This window comes from Hoplias malabaricus, chromosome 5 (genome assembly GCF_029633855.1).
Source record: "Hoplias malabaricus isolate fHopMal1 chromosome 5, fHopMal1.hap1, whole genome shotgun sequence".
NCBI classification, from domain to species: Eukaryota; Metazoa; Chordata; class Actinopteri; order Characiformes; family Erythrinidae; genus Hoplias; species Hoplias malabaricus.
Genome location: NC_089804.1, coordinates 59,662,899 through 59,684,366, shown reverse-complemented (window position 1 = coordinate 59,684,366; position 21,468 = coordinate 59,662,899). Strand labels below are relative to the sequence as shown.

The 21,468-nt window shown below is 40.8% G+C and overlaps 2 protein-coding genes across 2 annotated transcripts in view; one reads left to right on the top strand and one right to left on the bottom strand.

Moving 5' to 3' along the window:
• Positions 1-1,262: 1,262 nt before the first annotated feature.
• On the top strand, positions 1,263-10,899 carry slc25a55b (solute carrier family 25 member 55b). Its single transcript, XM_066671276.1, has 9 exons — positions 1,263-1,393; positions 2,493-2,618; positions 3,517-3,572; positions 5,137-5,227; positions 5,507-5,625; positions 6,381-6,543; positions 6,974-7,128; positions 7,395-7,470; positions 8,799-10,899. Exons 1-9 carry the CDS (start codon positions 1,374-1,376, stop codon positions 8,956-8,958), a joined length of 966 nt encoding a protein of 321 aa, XP_066527373.1. The 5' UTR covers positions 1,263-1,373; the 3' UTR covers positions 8,959-10,899.
• A 5,231-nt stretch (positions 10,900-16,130) lies between these two features.
• tspan2b (tetraspanin 2b) overlaps positions 16,131-21,468 on the bottom strand; it is a 22,628-nt gene continuing 17,290 nt past the window's right edge. The window contains exons 7-8 of the mRNA XM_066671228.1: positions 21,027-21,110; positions 16,131-20,650 (exon numbers count right to left, since the gene is read on the bottom strand). Of these exons, the coding sequence (XP_066527325.1) occupies positions 20,585-20,650; positions 21,027-21,110 (150 nt within the window). The 3' untranslated portion in view covers positions 16,131-20,584. The remainder of the gene's footprint in view (positions 20,651-21,026; positions 21,111-21,468) is intronic.

Genomic DNA, 21,468 nt, shown 5'->3' with positions numbered 1-21,468 from the left:
CCATTGAAACCGACGTTTGGCGTTGGCGTGAGTGACCAAAGGTTTGGCTACAGCAGCCCGGCCGTGTGTATTGACCCTGTGGAGCTCCCGACGGACAGTTCTGGTGGAAACAGGAGAGTTGAGGTGCACATTTAATTCTGCCGTGATTTGGGCAGCCGTGGTTTTATGTTTTTTGGATACAATCCGGGTCAGCACCCGAACATCCCTCTCAGACAGCTTCCTCCTGCGTCCACAGTGAATCCTGTTGGATGTGTTTGGTTCTTCTTGGTGGTATGCTGATGTTACCCTGGATACCGTGGCTCTTGATACATCACAAAGACGTCTTGGTCACAGATGCGCCAGCGAGACGTGCCCCAACAATTTGTCCTCTTTTGAACTCTGGTATGTCACCCATAATGTTGTGTGCATTGCAATATTTTGAGAAAAACTGTGCTCTTACCCTCTGCTAATTAACCCTTCACACTCTGCTCTTACTGCTGCAATGTGCAGTTAATGAAGATTGGCCACCAGGCTGCTCCAGTTTAGCCACACTACAATGACAGGTGTTTCAGTTTCATTGTCCAACCCCTGTAGGTCACAGTTTTAATTGTGAACAGCAGAACAAAACTATATTTGGCCATGAATTCAGATTTGGGCCACTTTTACCTACTGTGTGAACAGTAGTTTGTTTCCTATTTACGGAGCCAGGGTTATGAACAAACATCTGAGCTTTTTCCAGTGCAAATAGAGAAGAGAGTAGCAAATGGTGAGGAAACATTTGCTGAATTTTATAAAAGATCTGTTAGATAAAATATCATGAACATTGTTTGTAAAGAGTCTTAAACCATTATTATGCTTTCATAAAGCTGTAAAATATATATCGTTCACTCATTCCACCTTAAAATAATCTACAAACCCTGGTCATACACAACCATTGTAAATGGGTCTACAAACTTTTACCATTTACTCATAACACTCCAAATTAGTTTACAACTTCTCATTATTTACTCATACCACCTTAAAGGAGTCTACAAACCCTCATTATTCATTCATACCACCTTAAATGAGTCCATGAACCATCATTATTCAATAATACCACCTTAAAGTAGGGGTAAATAATGTTTGTTGTGTTTTGTTTAACACATTTAAATGGAGAAATTATAAAGTAATATTGGATTTATTTTCTGGAATTGTAATGCAGTGTTTTAATTAATGCCTGTGAAACATACTCCTTTTTTACAGTGTGTGTGTGTGTGTGTGTGTGTATGTGAGTGGGAGGAGTTATTGTGGGTGGAGTTTGTGTGTGTGGGGGGTTATATAAAGCCTTCCCACACACTGCTACTGTTACCCACTCCCCGAACACACACACCTCACACTCACCTCCCAGCAACGCCATGGCTCAGCAACCAATCAGGTACAGACTTTATCTCCCTCCTACCTTAGTCCACTTCTACTGGGTTTAGTCTAGTTCTACTGGGTTTAATCCACTTCTGCTCTCTTAATCGAGTTTTCTTGGGTTTAATCTAGTTCCAGTGTTGTGGTTATTTTAAGTTTAGTTTGGTAGTTTTGCAGATGTCTTAAGTTTTGTGTTGCAGTTTTACATTTAATTTTGTAGTTGCTTTATGTTTAGTGTTGCAGAATGTTCGGTAATTGTTTAAATTTTTTGTTTTACAGTTTAGTTGTTTAGTTTTATAATAGGTTTAGTGTTACATTTACATTTAGTCTTTGAGTCTGCGTTGGAAGCCAACAAACCACTCGTTCTGACCCCGGGGAGGTTTCAGTCCAATGCTAAGGGGCCAGGACACAAAAAAGTCTGGACGATTGTGAGTGGAGCTGAACTGTACCTGAAGCTTGAAAGGCTCTTGGTGCTGATCGTGTTCTGTCCATAGCTGTGGAGTCTGCAGAGGGGGTCCTGTTCTGGCTGTAGGACTGGGTCAGGGCTCTGAATCTGATGCAGCAGCTACAGGAGCCAGTGAAAGAATAGCAGCAGAGGAGTCACACGCTGAACTCAGGAACACTGAAGATGAGTCTAGCTTTGTGTTATGGATCAGCTGAGTGGTTCTGATGGTCTGCAGAGAAAGAGCTGCCAGATGGAGCGGAAGCAGTCCAGTCCTAAAATGACCAGAAACTGAAGGACCTCCGGGGGGCGGGGGGGTGGGGGCATCTCTAGATTGAACAAAAACCTGTGAGATCAGATCAGGTTTGTAACAGGAGTTGAGAAAGAAAACTGGAGAGGATAATGTCATGGGAAAGACCTGTAATCTCACTGGGCTTCGGTTTCAGGTGATAAGACCCATCCCTAATGAGTGTATAGGGTGAAAAAATAAGAGGACCAAGCACTGAGCCTTGTGGGACACCATTGGAGAGACTATGTGGAGCAGATGCAGCCCCCTGTTTAGTGTGGCAGTTGTTTAATGTTTACTTTGTTTAATGTTGGAACTGTTTAAATCTAATGTTGTGATTGTTTAATTTTTCAGTTTTATCATTGAATTTGTTTGTCACCGTTCTCTCAGTCTTCCAGCCAAATTGATCAATGGGGGCGTGGCTGGGATGGTCGGCGTGACCTGTGTGTTCCCAATTGACCTCGCAAAAACACGACTCCAGAACCAGCGCGGCACCCACACTGTCTACAAGAACATGTATGTCTAGAACCCACAGAACCATTCTCTCTATGTTAAACATTAAAATAAACCTCTGTTAACCAAGCAACCAGAACCTTCAGATAAACACAGAAACCCTCTCAGTCTGATCAGACACAGAGTAATCCTCTCTGGGAAATAGTGTTCCTCCTGTAGATTTTAAATAAAAACAGCATCAGAAATTACTTTTAACTGAAAAAGCTTCAAACTACAACAGCCTCAAATTCTGGAGCTAAATAAACTTCTTACAGTTGAACAAAGAGGGAATATATCTCTAAATTATTCAATTAAATTTCAACTTAAAAAAAACTAATCAAAATTAATTTTCAGTGTATTTAATGTAAATATAAACTTAGTTCAGTTAGTGTGTAAATGTGTGTGTGTGTGTGTAAGTGTTAAGTTGAGGTTTGAAAATGAAGCGGTAGTTTTTTGCAGAACCAGTTTCCTAGGATGTCGTTTTTCTGAGCAGAGGCTGATGCAACATTTCTAACTTGTTAGAACACAACCCCAATGTGTGTATGTGTGTGTGTGTGTGTGTGTGTGTGTTTGAATAGAATACTTTATTATCTTTGCTTATTTGCTTATTATACTGCCTGTGTATTGTTATAAGTTTAAAAGATATTTTAAAAGTTATTTATATTTTATAGGATACATTTTCCTGAGTTTTACTGCTAACAATTGTTAATGTAATCCCCAGTACTCAAAAATGTATGTATTTGCACATAAAGGTATTTCATGTTTAAGTATTTATTATAATTTGTTAAAATTCATATTCCACTGATAATAAATGATGTTAATTTTAAGTTTTAATGTTTAAAGTAAATATAAAATATAACTATATATTTATATTTTATATATATATTTGATCATCCTTTGATTTATGTTTGTATTTATCCAGGATGGACTGTCTAATTAAAACTGTTCGCTCTGAGGGATATTTTGGAATGTACAGAGGTAAGAATACACACACACACACACACACACACACACACACACACACACACACACCAATACACACTAAAAGACATTAAGGTGGAGCTCTTTACCTTGAGGTGGTTTTGCACTCAGCATTTTTCAGTTCCTTCTTAAATAAACGCAGCCTGTCAGTTTTCCAGCCCATAATAATAATGGCCATGTTGTGTGATGTGATTTGCTCTGTAGGGTGGATTCTGAAGGGTGTTTCTGGTGCCTATCTTTGTATTTAATCACAAACTCATTACTGCACACGTGTGGCTTCCTAAATCTGTGTCGTTCTAAAAAACATACTTTCTATAAAATATCCTCTTTTTTCCCATGATCTGTGAACTTTCCTCCTCTGATGATGCTGTCTCCCTGTGTAAGGACTCTGTCTCTGTGACCCTGTACTCTCTCCCTCCGCTGAAGTCCAGAACTGTGCGGTATACTCACACCTCCCTGTTTTTACGTTAGCTTTGTACCAGTAGCTGTCATCTTGAGCATCTTTGTAAATCTGGATTACACAAACACTCACTGGCTTTCTCTGATCATGAGCTCAAATATACAGCTGCCCTGCATTCAGCCTGTTCTTCTTACTGCTCTAATTAATGGGTCAGGCCATGATCCCAAACAGCCCTCCACACAGTGTCATCCTCCCCTGGACATCGTACTGCGTTACTCTGTTTTTTCAAGATAGTTACATTTATCTATAGACACCTTCCTAACATACCCCCTTCTGAGTGTTGTGCCTCTCATCTCAGCCTCTTCTCTAACTTCTGTCCTGCTGAGCTCAACTGCATCTCTGAGTAAATCATAAACTCAACCCTGCTCAAACCCCACTCCTAAAGCTCTGATATTTCTACCCCAATCACCCACTTCATAATCTTTCACTTACATCTGACTGTGTTCTCTGTGCTTTGAAAAGACTGCCCTGGTCTTCTCAGCTCAGTTCTCGAAAACGTTAGACCCATCTCCAATCTGCCTTTTGTCTAAAGATGTGGAGAGAGAGTTGGCGTCTCCCATCTGCAAGATTTTCTGAACAATAACTTCTTCAAGCCTTTTTATTAAATCAGGATTTCACCCTCACAGCACTCGTCCGGTCCTCTGACTCCGGTCATGCTTACTTCTGCCTGACTTGCTGCAGCCTTTGATAAGTTAACATCAATCACAATTTTCTGGCATTGGCCTTTCGGCACTGTACTTAGCAGGTTTTCATCCTATTTAAATGATAAGTGCCATGTTGATTATTGGGAGACACAAACCAACCAGGAAGTTCCTCAAGTCTCTGTTCTTGGACCCTTGTTGTTTATTATCTACAAGCTGCCCTCCTTCCCCTGGCCTTAGTTTTCACTGCTATTGCTCCATACGTTCAATTCCTGTGTGCATTCTTCCATCTGCTCAATTTTATTAGCCTCCACCCTCTACTCCCCTGTAAAGTTGCTGTGATCCCGGAACATCCCACATAGACACCTGTTATCCTCTGTTCTACAGTCTACTGACTAAATCTCATCATCATATTCTCCAGTAAAACATGGAACATTTGGTGAATGTTGTGTGTGTTCAGGTGCAGCAGTGAACCTGACCCTGGTGACCCCAGAGAAGGCCATCAAACTCGCTGCCAACGACTTTTTCCGCCACCAGCTCAGCAGAGGAGAGTGAGTTAAACCTAAATTTATTAAACCTGGATTTACCAAACAGCAGAGTGATTTAAACCTGGTTTAACTGAACTGAAATTTATTGAACCCAATGTATTTGAATTAAATTTGCCTTTATTAAACCTGACTTTATTAAAATAGCATCTGCAGGTGCTATTACAGTGGTTCTGTTCTGTTTAGTTTTACTACAGTCCTGCAGTAGGACGCTGTGCTTTTATTTAGTGAGAATTTGAACTTTTATTCTGTAGTGAAGTTCTAATCAGATTCTGTTTGTTCCAGTTCTAGACTCGGCGTGTTTAGGGAGATGCTGGCTGGATGTGGAGCTGGAGTGTGTCAGGTGATTGTCACCACACCGATGGAGATGTTGAAGATCCAGCTGCAGGATGCAGGGAGGCTGGGTAGGAAATAAAATACTCTCTTGTGTTTATCTCAAATAGAGCCAAGACATTATTTGAATGCCACTGGCGATCTAGTTAGAGCAGCCCTTGTTGAGAGGATTAGGCTATATGAGGCAATGAGAGAGAAGTCCGTTTTTGAATTTGATGTTGGAGCAGGAGATGTGGTCAGTGTAAGGCTCTGAGGGACACACTGATGGTTAGAATGTTGTGGCCCATCTCCAGAACTCAGGACCGTGGGTCTGTTCCCGGTGTGCGATGGTCAGGACCGACCCAAAGTGTTCAGAGGAATGACAAGCGGTGAGCAGAGACAGAGTCCTGAAAAGTGGCTGGAGCTGCTGCTTTAGTGGGTTTTCTATGTTTTTGCAAATTATGAAAATGAGCATAAAAATCATGAATGGAAAAGACTCAACATTCACAAAACACCCACATTTCAGAAGGTGGGCTTTTTTAGCAGTATAATGCTCTGCACTAAACCACAAACAAGAACCACCTCTTCCTTGCAATAGTATTCCCTAACAGCAGCCCTCTTTCAGAAGGGTAAGACACTGGGTAAAGATCCAACTCTCCAGAAAACCTAGTTCCGTTGTTTCAAAGTTTACACCTCTCTGGTGGACTCTTGGCATTGAGGTCGGTTTGCAGTGAGAAGGGTCGTGAACACAGGACTCATCAAGCTTCTGGAAGACGTTTCTCCTGAAATTACACACTCCCATTAAAGCTGAAATGTTCTAATTCTCTCCTCGGTTTTTTATCCACAGTGGCCCAGAGGAACCTGGCTGTGGTTCCATCTCCAGCGTGTGGTGGAACGGTGCTCAGCTGTTCCTATATTCGTCCAGTTTCAGCCGTACAGATCACACAGGAACTGCTGAGGACTCGTGGAGTTCAGGGCCTTTATAAGGGTCTCGGGGCCACACTACTCAGGTAAACAGGGTTAAGTTACAGTCTGTTCATGAAGGGGTTTCTAGGGGAGAAGCAAGTGGAAGTGCGTGACTACCCTCACTCTGATTTCATTTTTATTATTTCTGCACATGCACAGGGTTCACCCAGTTTAGAATTCCAATCCATATCTGAGCTTATGCACTCATTCACTCAGACCAGGATAGTTCAGAGTAGCCAACACCCGTAACGTCCATGCCGCTGGACCCAGGAGGAAACCCACACAGACACAGGGAGAACATGGAAACTCCACTCTGTTGGAACCTGAAGCCAAGATCCCTTCAGGTTCCAACAGTGAACTGATCCGATTTTTGATGAAGTCTGGTTCCCTGACGTTGTAGCTAATGAATTCAGGCAGTTTTGGGTTTCTGTGGTGTCTGAATTGTTACTGACAATGTGTCTTTGTTTGTTTCAGGGATATTCCATTCTCCATGCTGTATTTCCCTCTGTTTGCTCACCTGAACCAGCTGGGGAAGCCGTCTGAGTTGGATAACGCTCCATTTTACTGGTCCTTCGTGTCCGGCTGTGCAGCTGGCTGCACAGCAGCTGTGGCGGTCAGCCCCTGTGATGGTAAGTGTGTGTGTGTGGACACTTGTTCATCCAGTATCTATTTTAATGTAAACTGAGGGGCGTTTATCAGGAGTGTGTTCCTTGTTGGTGCAGATTTGATTACCTCAACCATATAAACCTTACTGAGGTCAGGTGCTGATGTTGGAGGATCTGTTGTGGACTGTTCTCACACCTCTCTCTTAGACTCTTGGCATTGAGCATGTTTTCACTGGATATAACAAATGATTGAATGTATGTGTAAAACTGACCCTGTTCTCTTCCTGCAGTGGTGAAAACCAGGCTGCAGTCACTCAATAAAAGCTCAAATGAGGAGATGTACAGCGGAGTGGTGGACTGTATCAGGTACAGTAATCACTCTTTAGTAACAACCTATACCACTTAAGCAACCACTTGGTATATTATACCAACTCCATAGAAACCACCTGGAATGTGGCAACTACAAGAACAACATTAGTAAACATCTGGTATATTAAAGAAACCACATGCCAACACTGGATCAACAACAGCTGCAGGACAAGAACTAGCAACCACCTAGCCCCACACTATTTGCCACGTTCTATACCAGCGGGCTCAAACTATAGGCCCAAAGGCCACATCCAGCCTGTGAGGCAGCTGTTTTCAAAATGTAGGCTGAAGTCTGGCCTGGATCTCAAGCGCAAATCACTCAGCTTCACAAAGATCTTTCCCTGCAGCAGAACTATTTTCCTATAAAGAGAGTTGAGGCAAGTTATTTGATGAATGAGCTCATCACAAATGCAGGGCAGCTGTTTACAGAGAGACAATCTCTAAGAGACTGCATGCTTCAGGCTGCTCATAACCTGTGCCCAGAAAAGGCCAAGAGGATCAGTGAGGTATCTGATGACATTTATAATCAGCAGTACATCAGCACGAGGATTCAGTGCTTATTCACTCACATTTATTTAAAGCACACACATGAAGTGGATGCCCCACTCACTATATCTGTCAGAGGAATGTATGGCCAATTTTAGACAACTGAAAGACTGAAACCTTTGTGTCCAATGTGCAGAAAGACTGACACAAAGGTTCTCAACCAAACACAGAGAGAAGAAATATTCCAGTGGTGCTAATTCAGAGAAAGCTGGAAGAGCGTGCCCTAGATCCTGTGATTGCTTTGCACTGCATTATTCACCAGCAGGCACTCTGCTGTAAATGCTTGGTTAAGTGCAGGTTTACAGCACCAGCAGATCTGTGCTTTTTTTGAAGACATTGATGCAATTTATTGAGATGTACATTATGTAACAGAAGTATGCTGGCTGAGCAGAGGAGTATTTATAAAAAGGTTCTTTGAGTTGAGGCAGGCAACTGGAACCTGAATCCATGTTCTGGATTTGATAACCTCTGCCACAGGGCTCTGATTCATGGATTCTAACCACCACCTATCAGCACCTTAGCAACTACTTGGGATACCACAGCAACCCACTTGAAACCCTTTCTTTATGTGTGTCTTTCTGAACCAGGGAGATAGTTCATGTGATTAGACAAAGTAGACTTTATTTGTTAGGCTGTAGCAACAGACCCTAATTTCTGGCTTTTGTTTTGTTTCTTGAACCAGTACAAAGCTCTGACCTGTTTTTAAAATATTTAATAAACACAATGACGGTAAAGAACCTTCATCTGTTCTTATCCTCTTTCTGTTATTATCCATACAGAAAGATCATCCGGAAGGAGGGGCCCTCTGCTCTGATGAAAGGCGCTGGCTGCAGGGCTCTGGTCATCGCTCCACTATTTGGCATCGCACAGGTCGTTTATTTCATTGGAGTCGGAGAGTTCGTCCTGGGACAGTACCCCTTTAACCTCTATTCAAACTAAACTCAGTCTCAACTAAACTCAGCCTGAACCCAGTCTCCAACATAGGGAACATCTGATAATTAAAGCCAGAGTCCAGTGAATGTTTGGTTTTTCGTTCCTGGTGACACTTCCCATGAGCCCTGTGTTCATTTGGCTTTGGCAGGGCATGTGCAGTGTGTTATAAAATCTGGCAGAAACCTGTACAGTGATAGGAGCATGTAAGTTTAATATGAGTTTATAATGTCAGGTGTCATAATGTATTATTACCTGAGTGTAAACATCATAGTCACTATATTGAGATTCTGGTGTATGATTTTCTTATGAATGCAGGCTATAATGTGTTATGGAACTTGACTTTACGAAGGCATATTCTCCAGCCTTAAGAAGTGTTCAGCTGTGGTCACAGTAGACGTACACTGATGTTTACATTTACAGCCTTTAGCTTTGTTCTTTTTTCAGAGCCACTTACAAAATGTATTTGAAACCACACCAATGATTCACAAGGTGTCATAAGTCTGAGTCTGAAGAGCCATGTCGCCCACACACTTCACTTCACTCCTCTATCCCATCAAGTACTGAGACCCCACCCCAAGGGGAAAATAAAGGGTATGGGTAAGTGGTCTTATCCCTGACCTGAACCCTCCCCCCAGTTTGTACTGAGGGCTATGCTGAGAGTACACCTGGACTTAGCTAACAACATCTAACAAACTAGGTTCAGATAAGAAGATTTGGACCTAACATTATCTAGATAAAGGTAGTTGAGCCACTTACACCAGGCAGAGGGGAGTGAAGTGGACATTAGTGATTCTCTTCGCAGAGAATGATCTAATCTTCTGGCCCCAAATCTTTCAGAGCAATGTCTAGTGTGACCTCAGCTTTACACATGGAAGGATCTGTTTATACCTGGCATCAAGATGCATTTTGGTGATTGTATTTCACTAGTTCTCATTAACAGCCAGGTATAATCATTCCCAAGGTGATCTGAATACAATCAAATAATTTTAACCACGTTCTGATCTGGTCCATATTTAACACAAGTGTAAAAAGCATTTCTAACTATTTGAGAGCACTTATAGCAGGGGCTATAAAACATTGTCTGCCATGCCGTGCTACCTAAATGCAGGTATAAACACTTATGAATGCAGGACTCAGGAAGTGTTGGCAGAGATCGAGGCAGCTACACACAGACTGTTGGAGATGGATGTATGAGATTAAGTTTTGGGATTATTTTGGTTTTCACAAAGCCAAGACAACATTGCACTTGTCAAAGTCCTTTATAATGTTTAATATTTTATTTTGTGAAATATCTCCAGAAACGTCCTTTGGTTTCCCTCAGTGAGGGAAGAAGTCTCCCACACTCTACAGAATCAGAGCTATCCTTTATTTTCATCCAAAACAGACCTGTCGGTTTCACTGTCCCATGTAACTCTACCCTGTTTAAAGGGTATTGGCAGTGCAGTGAAATCAGTTGCATGCAGGCCACAGATTCTGGAGAGATGTAGGCATGGAGTATGTGGACGGAAGATTGTTGGGGTTGTGCTGGGCAGCTGGACCAAGACATGGAGGGAGAAAATTTTTTACATCATAGATTTATTGGATCAAAGCTTCAAACCTCATTAAAAACCCTGAAAAACAGAGATGCAAGCTTTTCCTTTGACAGCATGTAGATTTTTAAGAGGAAACATACCTCAGAATTAAATGGTCTATATTTGTCAATCAATGTAAAGGCCCTGTAAGTCTTTATACTACAGTAACTGTGTCACCTGTGGGAGTCTGTATGTTTAAAATGTGAAACATAAACATGAAATCACATAAGATTTCTTCTCAAGAAATCTCATGATTTCTTTTTTCTACCTTCAGTATGGGTCACATTTCTGACCTTCATTGTGAACAAAGAGGCAAAAGCAGTTTTGAGGAGTTTGCAGCTGCTTTGTCCAAAGATTTCTTTATCAGTGAAAACAAGAAAGATATCAATAAAGAAATGTTTACTCTTAATAATTTTAATCTCAGTGGTTTTTTTTCTTATTTGGATAAAGGTGGGCAGATAACCCAGGACAATCTTGAATTATAAACCCAGACCTTGACTAAGAGATGGCAAACTGAGATTGAAACAAAGAATTGTACAGAGATGGGAACTGGGTTAGAAATTATGGTAGGGACATTGACAATCAGGTAGAATTCAGTGAAGGCTAAAAGTAATACTGGAACAAGTCCATTGACATTAACTGGGATAGAGACAAGAATAAATACAAGCATGTAATTGTAATGTTACACAGGATAAGATTTAAGATATCCTCTACCTGTACACCAGAGCTTAGTCGTCCTATAACAATGGATACATTTCGAGACTTGCCAGTTTAAACTTTCAGCCTGTTACACCTCAGATTATTATTAAGTTCTCCATCAACCACCAATTCTGCAACCTTATCCGCTACCTGGGGGATTCCAAATGGTTTCCACACAAGGTTATACAGCACTGAGACAAATACATTACCTAAATCTAGGATAATGACATGTAGATCCATACGCTGTTTCTTTGCTGTCTGAATCTGATGCCAGATCATTCTGCTATGCTACAATTACCCTGCAAGGTCAGAAACCCCTACATTTTTACTGGGGCTTTGGTTAATGTATTTGCTTTCTTACCCTCCACATTAAAAATATTTACAGGCTGAAACTATTTTATAGCCAAACATCCTTCTGCTTTAGGATAAGAGCCCCTGCTCTTCTCAAATCCTTTAGAATGATACATTTCATCCAATGTATGACCAGCATCTTCCACAAAATCGTCAAAAACTAAGCTGCGTATTTGTGCACATGGTATGGCACACCATTAGGCCTTGGAGCAGAGTGATGAGATGTACAGCAGAGTGGTGGACTGTATCAGGTACAGTTATCAACCTTTAGTAACAACCTAGAACACTTAAACAACCACTTGGTATATTATTCCAACACCATAGAAACCAACTGGAACACTCTAGAAACCACGTGGGATGTGACAACTGTAAGAAAAGCACTAGTAAACATCTGGTATATTAAAGAAACCACATGCCAACACTGGATCAACAACTGCAGAACAAGAACTAGCTTGGAGTAGAACCTGACATTGCATGATACACCATATCTTGAACCTCACTCCATTTTGGTGGGCTAACATCTATTTGCTACTCTAGTTTACCCACTGGCAGAATATCTAAAGGCAAGTCCAGCTCCTTTGCTTTATCCTTATCAGTATATGCACCATTAAAATGCTCCTCTACAGCCATTTTATGTGTTCCTGCTTTGTTTTTTTTGTTTTGTTTTTTTCTGCACATGGCTCTGTCTTTTGGTTCCTTCCCATGTGATTGTTACCCCTGTCATGTGATTACCCCTGTCATCTTGTTTTTCTAGTGTCATGTGTCTTGATCAATTCCCAGGTGTTTCTTGTCTGTGGTGTCCTTTTATAGCCTGTGTCTGTGTTTCCTAGTTGTGGGTCATTGTCTGCTATCAGTCTTTGTCCATGGTACATAGTTCTGTGTTTAGGTTTAGGTTTATGTTTGTTCTGCTCTTTGTTCTATGCTTAATAACCTTGCTCAGTGTTTAGTCCCTAGCCTTTTAGTAGACCCAGCCCCTCTGTCTACTTTTTATTTATTGTTACACTTATATAGCGCCTTTCTAGACACCCAAGGACGCTTTACAATCCACACTGCTCAGAACATTCAATCCACACACTGGCGAGAAGCGGCAGCCAAACGCGCACAGCGTACTCTCAACCAGGAACGACCGTCCACCTGGAGGACTGCATCGGGCACTAGGATTTCACCCAGGACAGAGTGCCAATCCATATCTGGGCGCACACACATTCACTCACACACCAGGACAGTTATAAGACAGAAGCCAATTCACCTACCCTCCATGTTTTTGGACTGTGGGAGGAAACCGGAGACCCCGGAGGAAACCCACGCAGACACGGGGAGAACATGGAAACTCCACCCAGATGGGACTTGAACCCAAGATCCCAGCGCTGGGAGGCGAACGTGCTAACCACTAAGCCACCGTGCCGCCGTACTCTCTGTCTAGTTCCCTCATTGTACAATAAAGTCTCCTACACCTACCTCCGTCCCTGTTCCTCACTCCTTGACCACCCCAACACCCACATCATGACAATTGGCTCTTTACATAATTTAAGGAATTTCTAAAAAAAAAAGCTGCCCTGGCATTTTCCTCAATGTCTTTGCTCTCCTCACCACTCCATCACTCCTTTGGAGTCAGAAAAGGACATCAGTCCTTTTCCTCTTCCTCTGCTCAGCTCCATTCTATTTCTGCTTCTTACCTTGACTTCTGTCTGTCTTGTCACTCTGGAATAGAGATGTGGACTGGGACAGAGACAGGGACAGGGATGGTGCATTGGGACAGAAAAGATGAACTGGGACAAAAACAAGGGCTGGGACAAAGTTGGTTATCTGGGACAATTATGGTGATAAGGGGACAAGAAGAGGGACAAAACAGAAACAAGTACTTGAGAATGAGAACAGGGACAGAGACTAGTATAAAGACACAGACATAAACAGAGACAGACATTTTCTGTGGATAGAGACAGTCACACAGGAGGACAGTACAGAGGACAGGAAATATCTGATGGTTCTAAAATATCTGGACGATGTCAGCTATCTACATTTAGCTAATAGTTCCTGAGACTGAGCAACACAGATCAAGTCCAACAATCTGGACAATATCCAGTGGACAACACCATGACTCTGTTCTTAGGAGACACGACTGAGATATGAATGTGGAACTACAGAAATATTAAGGAGATACTACATAGATATTAAAGTGTAACTACAGAGATATCAAGAAGACACTTCTGAGATATTAAAGTGGAACTAAATGTATTCTAGGGAAAATCTACAAAGATATTAAAGAGGCATTACATAGATATTAAAAAGACAATACAGACATTTTAAATAGGAAATACAGATATACTAAGGAGACACTACATAAACATTACGAAGGAGCTGCATAGATATTTAGAAAATCTACTCTTTGATAATTTCTCCTGTGGTAGTTTAGCTGAGCTGTGAGTATAACTGCTGCTGAGAGCAAGTTCCAGGCCACGAGTAAAGTGTCGACTCTGTTGAAACTCGAAGCTTCTCAAAGTTATCAGTGCTGCATAACTCCTGCAGCTGTCCCCACTTCTCAACCACTCCCCACTTCTCAAACCACAAGAAACATGAGAGCTAATGCAAACAGCTCCAGAGAGGCATGTTTTAACCAGCTGTAGATATATACACTTACAGTCTTAGAGAAATTCAGCTGCAGGGTCAATTCCTTACAGTTCAGGGAGTGATTTATGTTTATTCTACATCTCCTCTGTTAGTTCTGCTGTCGTTCATTACATTAAATGTGCTTTATTAGCTTTTATTAATATTTTTTTTTTCTCAAAATGATTTTCAATACCAGGCATAATTTTTATAAGCATTCATAACAAGTAATTAAGTACCACACATAGTTATAATGAGTTATAAGCAACTATGCATGCATTTACCACACATGTAACTATAGCATTGAATAGTACCTGGCATAAGCCTGGATAGATGCTTAAAAGTTGTTATAGTTACATGCATGATGCTTTTATAAAGCAGAAACACATGACTTCTGATAATGTCCAATTTCTGAGTGCATTTTACCTCAGAACTCAGAAAGAGTTAATTGCTTTGGAATCCCAGGTGGTTGCTAAGGTGTTGCTAAGCAGCTGCTGTGTTTTTTAAGTTGGTTGCTTAGTTGTTGCTAAGTGGTTGCTGTGGTATTCCAGGTGGTTGCTAGGGTGTTGCTAGGCCGTTGCTCTGGTATCCCAGAATGTTGCTAAGGTGTTGCTAAGTAGATGCTGTCATGTAAAAGCTGGTTGCTACGGTGTTGCTAATTGGTTGTTGTGTTATTCCAGGTTTTTCTAGGCTGAATCTAACTGCTGCACCATTTTTTGTCTCATATATTAAAGGGAACATCTACCATTGCAGGTAAACACAGTTCCCTCTGGTCTGTTTATGTTTAGATGTACCGTGGAACAGTGTGTTGGGTGGATAATTGTCTGTAAGTGTTTGAATTCCCACAGAAACTCATGTGTAACTCGAGCTGTTTAGTTTTGTAGCACTTTCGCTTTGTGTTTACTTTCATGCAGTTAGCGCTCTCCTGAATTTAGAGTCAGTTCCACCTTAAGTAATGTAACTGTAACAGCAAAAATAAGTCAGTGTTACCCCCCTATGGAGCAGGAATAGAGCAACATCCTCATCTCGGTTGGTGCTTTTCAGCGTTTGGAGTCTCTCCGTTGTCTAAAAACCTCCAGATGGCGTTTCTCTGTCGTGAGCAGAGAGAGAGAAAGCCTAGCACCGGACCCAGACACTTTGTTTTTTTACCCATTTACAGACACTGGGGCTTCGTAAACACATTAGAGCGGTTTCCAGAGCAAACCGACTGCAGCTATAACCAACATAACAGCCGTATGTTAAAATCACGGTATAAAACCCACTGATCCAGCAGAATTGGAGACTTTGATGTGGTTAGAAGTATAATGCTTTAGTTCCTGTCTTAACTTTATTCATTTCTTGACTGGAGCCTTAATCCCGGGGTATTTTGGGAGTAATGTTACAGCAGTGTTCTCAAAGCCTGAACACTGTGTTCGTCTTAAAGGATTTAAAAATAACTCTGACCCAATTTAAAAAACATTAACATAGTTCTCCACTGTGAGAACTCCTTCAGTTCTTGGCAACGCTTCATAAAATTCCAGGCAAGTCTCAGTGAGACATGCGAGACGTGACCTGAGATTTTAATGTGAGACGACTGACACACAACTCAGGATTAAACCTGGATTCAATTTACTATAATTGCATAAACCTGACTTCCTCATATTCACTTTTGTTTATCAAAAATAGCTATTAACCTCCGCCTCCTTGTTCTCCACATGCACCCTATGACAGGTGGATACTAAATAATTATTAGTAAATACTTAATATTTCATCACAGATTCATAGTGGGAACAGTCTGAATATTTATTATTTATATGAGATACTATTATTTGTTATAAGAAATATTCATGTGTTTGTTTTTATTATGTTATATTTTACACATATTAATCCTCCCTTATGTAAATAAACTGTTTAAAACATAAATAAATATAAAAACACAGACTAAAATACCACAGACAGCTGAAACCTCCATCTTCTTTTCATCTTTATTTCTTTTGTTTGTTTGGATCAGAATCACTTTGATCTTCCTAAAACAACTGCAAATTTGTTTGATCTCATCAGCTCATAAATAAATTATACATCATTTAAACACTGAAAAACAACAACAACAACAACAACAACAACAACAACAGTAACAGTGTTGTTTACAGTACAAAAATCCTCTTCATCACTGTCCATTGTCATAGTTTACGACACAGAGTTCCTACATAAAGCCATGCAATAAATACAGACCCAGCTTTTTAAACATTCATAACACACAGAGAATAAACCCCAACACACGCCGTGACTCTCCCTATGAGCCCTGCATTCATCAGACCTTATGTGTTATAAACATGCAGAGTACTTTATAACACCTGGCATGGCTGCTCTTACAGAGTTAAACACACCTTTCCCCGTGTTTCTTTGAACAGGGGTTATAACCCCAACGTTACACAGACCATTGTTTTATAAAGTGTCATACACAACATTATGCCTGTTATTACCAGCTACACAGCCTCAAACCAGGGACTGTGTCACTCTCACTCATGCCTTATGACACATTATAACAATCTGTAAACCATTATGAACACAGCATTCGTACACAGTGCCGCCAAACACACATCTAACGTTGGAGCCGAAAGTAATCAGACGTCTGATATTCACACTCTCAGACGTTACTGACAGGTCTTTATTTATTATTTAAAAAAAACAAGGCACATTTATTGATCTCAGTATAAATCACCATCAAACAGGAATTATTACAAAATTATAAATCTACTTCTACAAAAATGGCACCACGTCACATCACTGATCTCCACCAAAACGGCACAAAGCACAGAGAGACCCGGCCGTATTTACAGCGTTCTTCTTTAAAAATGGCAAAGAGTAGAAATAAAAAAACAACACTCTGGTGCAGCACAGTGTTCAGAGAGATACACCCACACGAGCCTTTCATCACAACTCACACAAACCTGCATCAGTGCTCAGCTTCAGGACCATCCCCTATGTCCAGACAGATGACTTTACAGGTTACACACAGTAAACGTTATCACGTTTAAGTCCTGAGGCTTTCAGAGCATTTCTATTGGTCCGTGATGAAATGATCACACAGTATAAAGATAACAAGGAATTTTTAAATGTTAAGAATTTTAAAGTGGTCCTCGTTGCTCTGTGAACCAGGTGATCTACATCCCATCCACCAGCCAAATTTAACCAACGCTTCATTCGTGAAGTTTATCCCCCAGAAAAGTGCCACGGAAAATCTCCCACCACAGAGAACTCCTGTCAAATGAAGAGATTTCACTGACCACAGTCTGGAGTGACCACAGCTTCTGAAAATTACACCATCTCCGACCGGCGACGGGCTTCACCAAGAACTGTATAAAAACATTTCAGTGACTTTATAAACTCTGTTAGATTTAGCCACAGCAGAAGGGACCAGTCGCAATATTTAAAAAATACTGAGTAATCTGTTTAAATTTAATGTTTTCAAACAGATAATAATTAACCCATAAATAAAGCATTTTGAACACGCAGCAGCAAACACAGACGTTTAAACAGATCAGGTGAGTTGTCATTAAGGGCTTATGGAGGTGTTGTAATGTTGTGAACACTGTTCTACAGTGAAGTGTTACACAAATAACAAAATTTACCTTATTTCTCCAAAGTTTAGAGGAAGAACTCTTAAAATTCGGGTCTAAAATTATTCTGACCAAGAAACACTTTACAAAACGTCAAGTCTGAAATTTTTGGTCCATTTAAAGAGCTAAAAATAAATGTAAATATTCCCTTTTGTTTGGTTTACAGCACAGAATTCTTGGAACTACGTGACTGGGCTAACGTGAAATCAAAAAGGGAAATAAAATAATTTCCAAAAATTAAACAGAAACTGACCCAGACCCTGACCCAGACCCGGAGTCTCACAAAATGCTATGTGTGATGCTAACGGATGCTGTTTAAGTTCACCATGTCTCTAATTAGCTCCACACATACACACAAAAACACATACACACACACACAAGTTGTAAATATCAATACTCTGCCCACAAGGTGTGGGGAAAGGTGAGCAGGGGATGATGGGTAGTTCTTATGTAACAGGATTCAGTTTCGCAGCTAAATTTTTGTTCAGGCGCCTGTATGTTCCAAAGCACAACAAGGAGAGAGCCATTTCAGCACAATCTAGAACCAGGTTAGCATGATCAGCATGTGAAAAGATATGTTAGCATGTTCTAAGGTGCATTAGCATGTGATATTAGCATTTATGAAGATACGTTTGTGTAAGTAAAGCCGTGTAAGATTGTGTGTAGTGTGTTAGTGTGTGTTTTGGCCGTTCAGAAAGATATGTGAGAATAAGAAAATCAGCTTTAGCTCTAGAATAATGTTAGCATTCATTTATTAGCAGGAAACTGTTGGAGAAAATTCAAATGAACGCTGTGTTCATAAAGATTTATAAATGCATTCATAAGGTGGGACAAAGTAAACAGGAATATTTATAAAGTCTGTCATTGACACGAACAGTTCCTTATTTGTTACGATTACACAAAAAGACAATATCTGGTTTCATTCCATTTTATAACATCTCTTCACAGGAATGCTGTAATCTTTATAATGCCCCGTAATGTTCTTATGAACAGATGTTATAAAGCATCATAAAACCTGGTTTTAAAAATCACACTCTTGTTTTATAGTGGAAGGGGTAGTTTTGCAGGATTATGCCACACATTAAATACGCCGTATAATGCCTTGTGAATGCATTAATAAAGCCTTAAGAGCGCAGGGTTTATCTGACGCTACTGAGATTCTGTATTTGAGTGTGTTCTCTTTGAGGGGTCTGTCAAAGACAGGACATTTGTTCACACACAACTGAATAATACTGTGTGTGTTTGTGTGACTTAAGCCCATCTACAAAAATGTCCCAGCATGCCACTGGCCCCATGGTATTCACATTACATCATATCTTTATATGCCATGCAGTTGCCACACTGAGATATCCGCCTTAAATCTGCCTTAAAATATCTTGTTGAGAGGGAGTTTCACTCTGAACAGAGACTGACAACTTTTGGAGTTTGGAAACAAAGCTAGAAAAAAATGCAGAACCTTACAGAGGAATATTTTACAATATTACGTTCTACGTATGAGCAAACCACCTTAAATCCACCTTAAATAACACAGCACAGTGGGCATAACTTGTTTAAACATCTAAAGAATACTACTAATGTAATAATGCACCTTTTAATGTAAACACACCCATCTAAAACTTCAAAATAATTTATAAACAGTTATAACACATTAAACTCTACAGTGAGCGGTGGATTCCACATAATGAGCCCATATTTTTTATGTGTTATGACTGTTTATCAGCAATATAAGACTTAATTAATAACCATTTATAAACAATAGTAACTGTTCATAAACCCTTCATATAAGTGGACAGTGTAAAAGGGCACTAAAATATAAAATAGGGCTTTCCCTGTATATATTTAAAACTAATAATATACCTAATTATATTTCTAAGAAAGTTAAAGCATTTTAGATTCCTTTACATTTCTAGGTGTTTTTCCATTATGAGGAAATTATTAAAATATTAGGTTTATGAATCAATTTTATGGAATATTTATAACACCCATCCAGCAGGTAATAAAGCAAAAGAAAAAGTGTGTAAACCGTACAGAAACTGTGTAAATTGTAGGTAAAGTGGCTGTGATTTCCAGCGCTGGTCTCTGATTGGCTGGTCCCTGTGCTGTTTTCTCGATGTTGAAGCTTCTGGTCGTGGAGATGTTTATCATGTTGAGTTTGGTGCTGTGCAGAGATGGAGGGGTCCGTGGGTGTTGGGGTCTGATCTCAGGGTCGGTATGGGTCTGATCTCAGAGTTGGTGGGGATCTGATCTCAGAGTCCGTGGGGGTCTAAGCTCAGGGTTGGTGTGGGTCAGATCTCAGGGTCGGTGGGGGTCTTATCTCAGAGTCGGTGGGGGTCTGATCTAAGGGTCGGTGGGGGTCTAAGCTCAGGGTCGGTGTGGGTCTAAGCTCAGGGTCTGTGTGGGTCAGATCTCAGGGTTGGTGGGGGTCTAAGCTCAGGGTTGGTGTGGGTCAGATCTCAGGGTCAGTGGGGGTCTTATCTCAGAGTCGGTGGGGGTCTAAGCTAAGGGTTGGTGTGGATCAGATCTCAGGGTCAGTGGGGGTCTTATCTCAGAGTCGGTGGGGGTCTAAGCTAAGGGTTGGTGTGGATCAGATCTCAGGGTCGGTGGGGGTCTTATCTCAGAGTCGGTGGGGGTCTGATCTCAGGGTTGGTGGGGGTCTAAGCTCAGGGTCAGTGTGGGTCAGATCTCAGGGTCGGTGGGGGTATAAGCTCAGGGTTGATGGGGGTCTGATCTCAGGGTCGGTGTGGGTCAGATCTCAGGGTCGGTGTGGGTCAGATCTCAGGGTCAGGGTGTGTGTCTGAGGCTCGGTGGCTAAATGACTTCTCGACTGGTCCGGATGGCACAGCATAGCACCATACTGAAGATCATACCCAGGACCTGTGGCCGTTAAACATCCAGGAGTCACAAGGAGCTCATTATGGAAAACAATAAAAATAAGCAGGTCCCTGACGGTTATAACAGCATGTGGAACCTGAGCTAATGAAGTCATTTTGTGATGTGTGTAATCATCTGTTCCACATAATTCATTATAACTTTTATAATGTGCAGCACTTAAACACACATTATTTATAGGGATTTATTAATATGATTTGGAAAAGGATCTTATATAAAAAATTGATATTAAACACTGATTCATTTAAAGCAGTCAGAGAGTGAACCCTTCTTCACACTCAAAAGCGAACAAATCTTTAAAATTCACGTATAAATGTAGTAGTTATTAATAATTAAAATAAATAAAGTTGAAGGGTGTTACCATGACTCCAGCGATTCCGATCCCCACGTATCCGATAATAAAGAGTTTACTGTTAAAAAACTCCTCGATCGCTGTTTCACAGTCCTTCAGAGGAACAGAGCACACAAAGACAGTCAGTGCAAATTACACAAACTACACACTCCACATAAACTACACAACCCACATAAACCTCATAACTACACAATCCAGATAAACTACACAACCCACATAAACTACACAACCCCCATACACTACACAACCCACATAAACTACACAACCCCCATACACTACACAACCCACATAAACTACAAAACCCACATAAACTACACAACCCAGATTAACTACACAACTACACAACCCCCACACACTACACAACCCACATAAACTACATAACCCCCATACACTACACAACCCCCATACACTACACAACCCACATAAACTACACAACCCACATAAACTACAA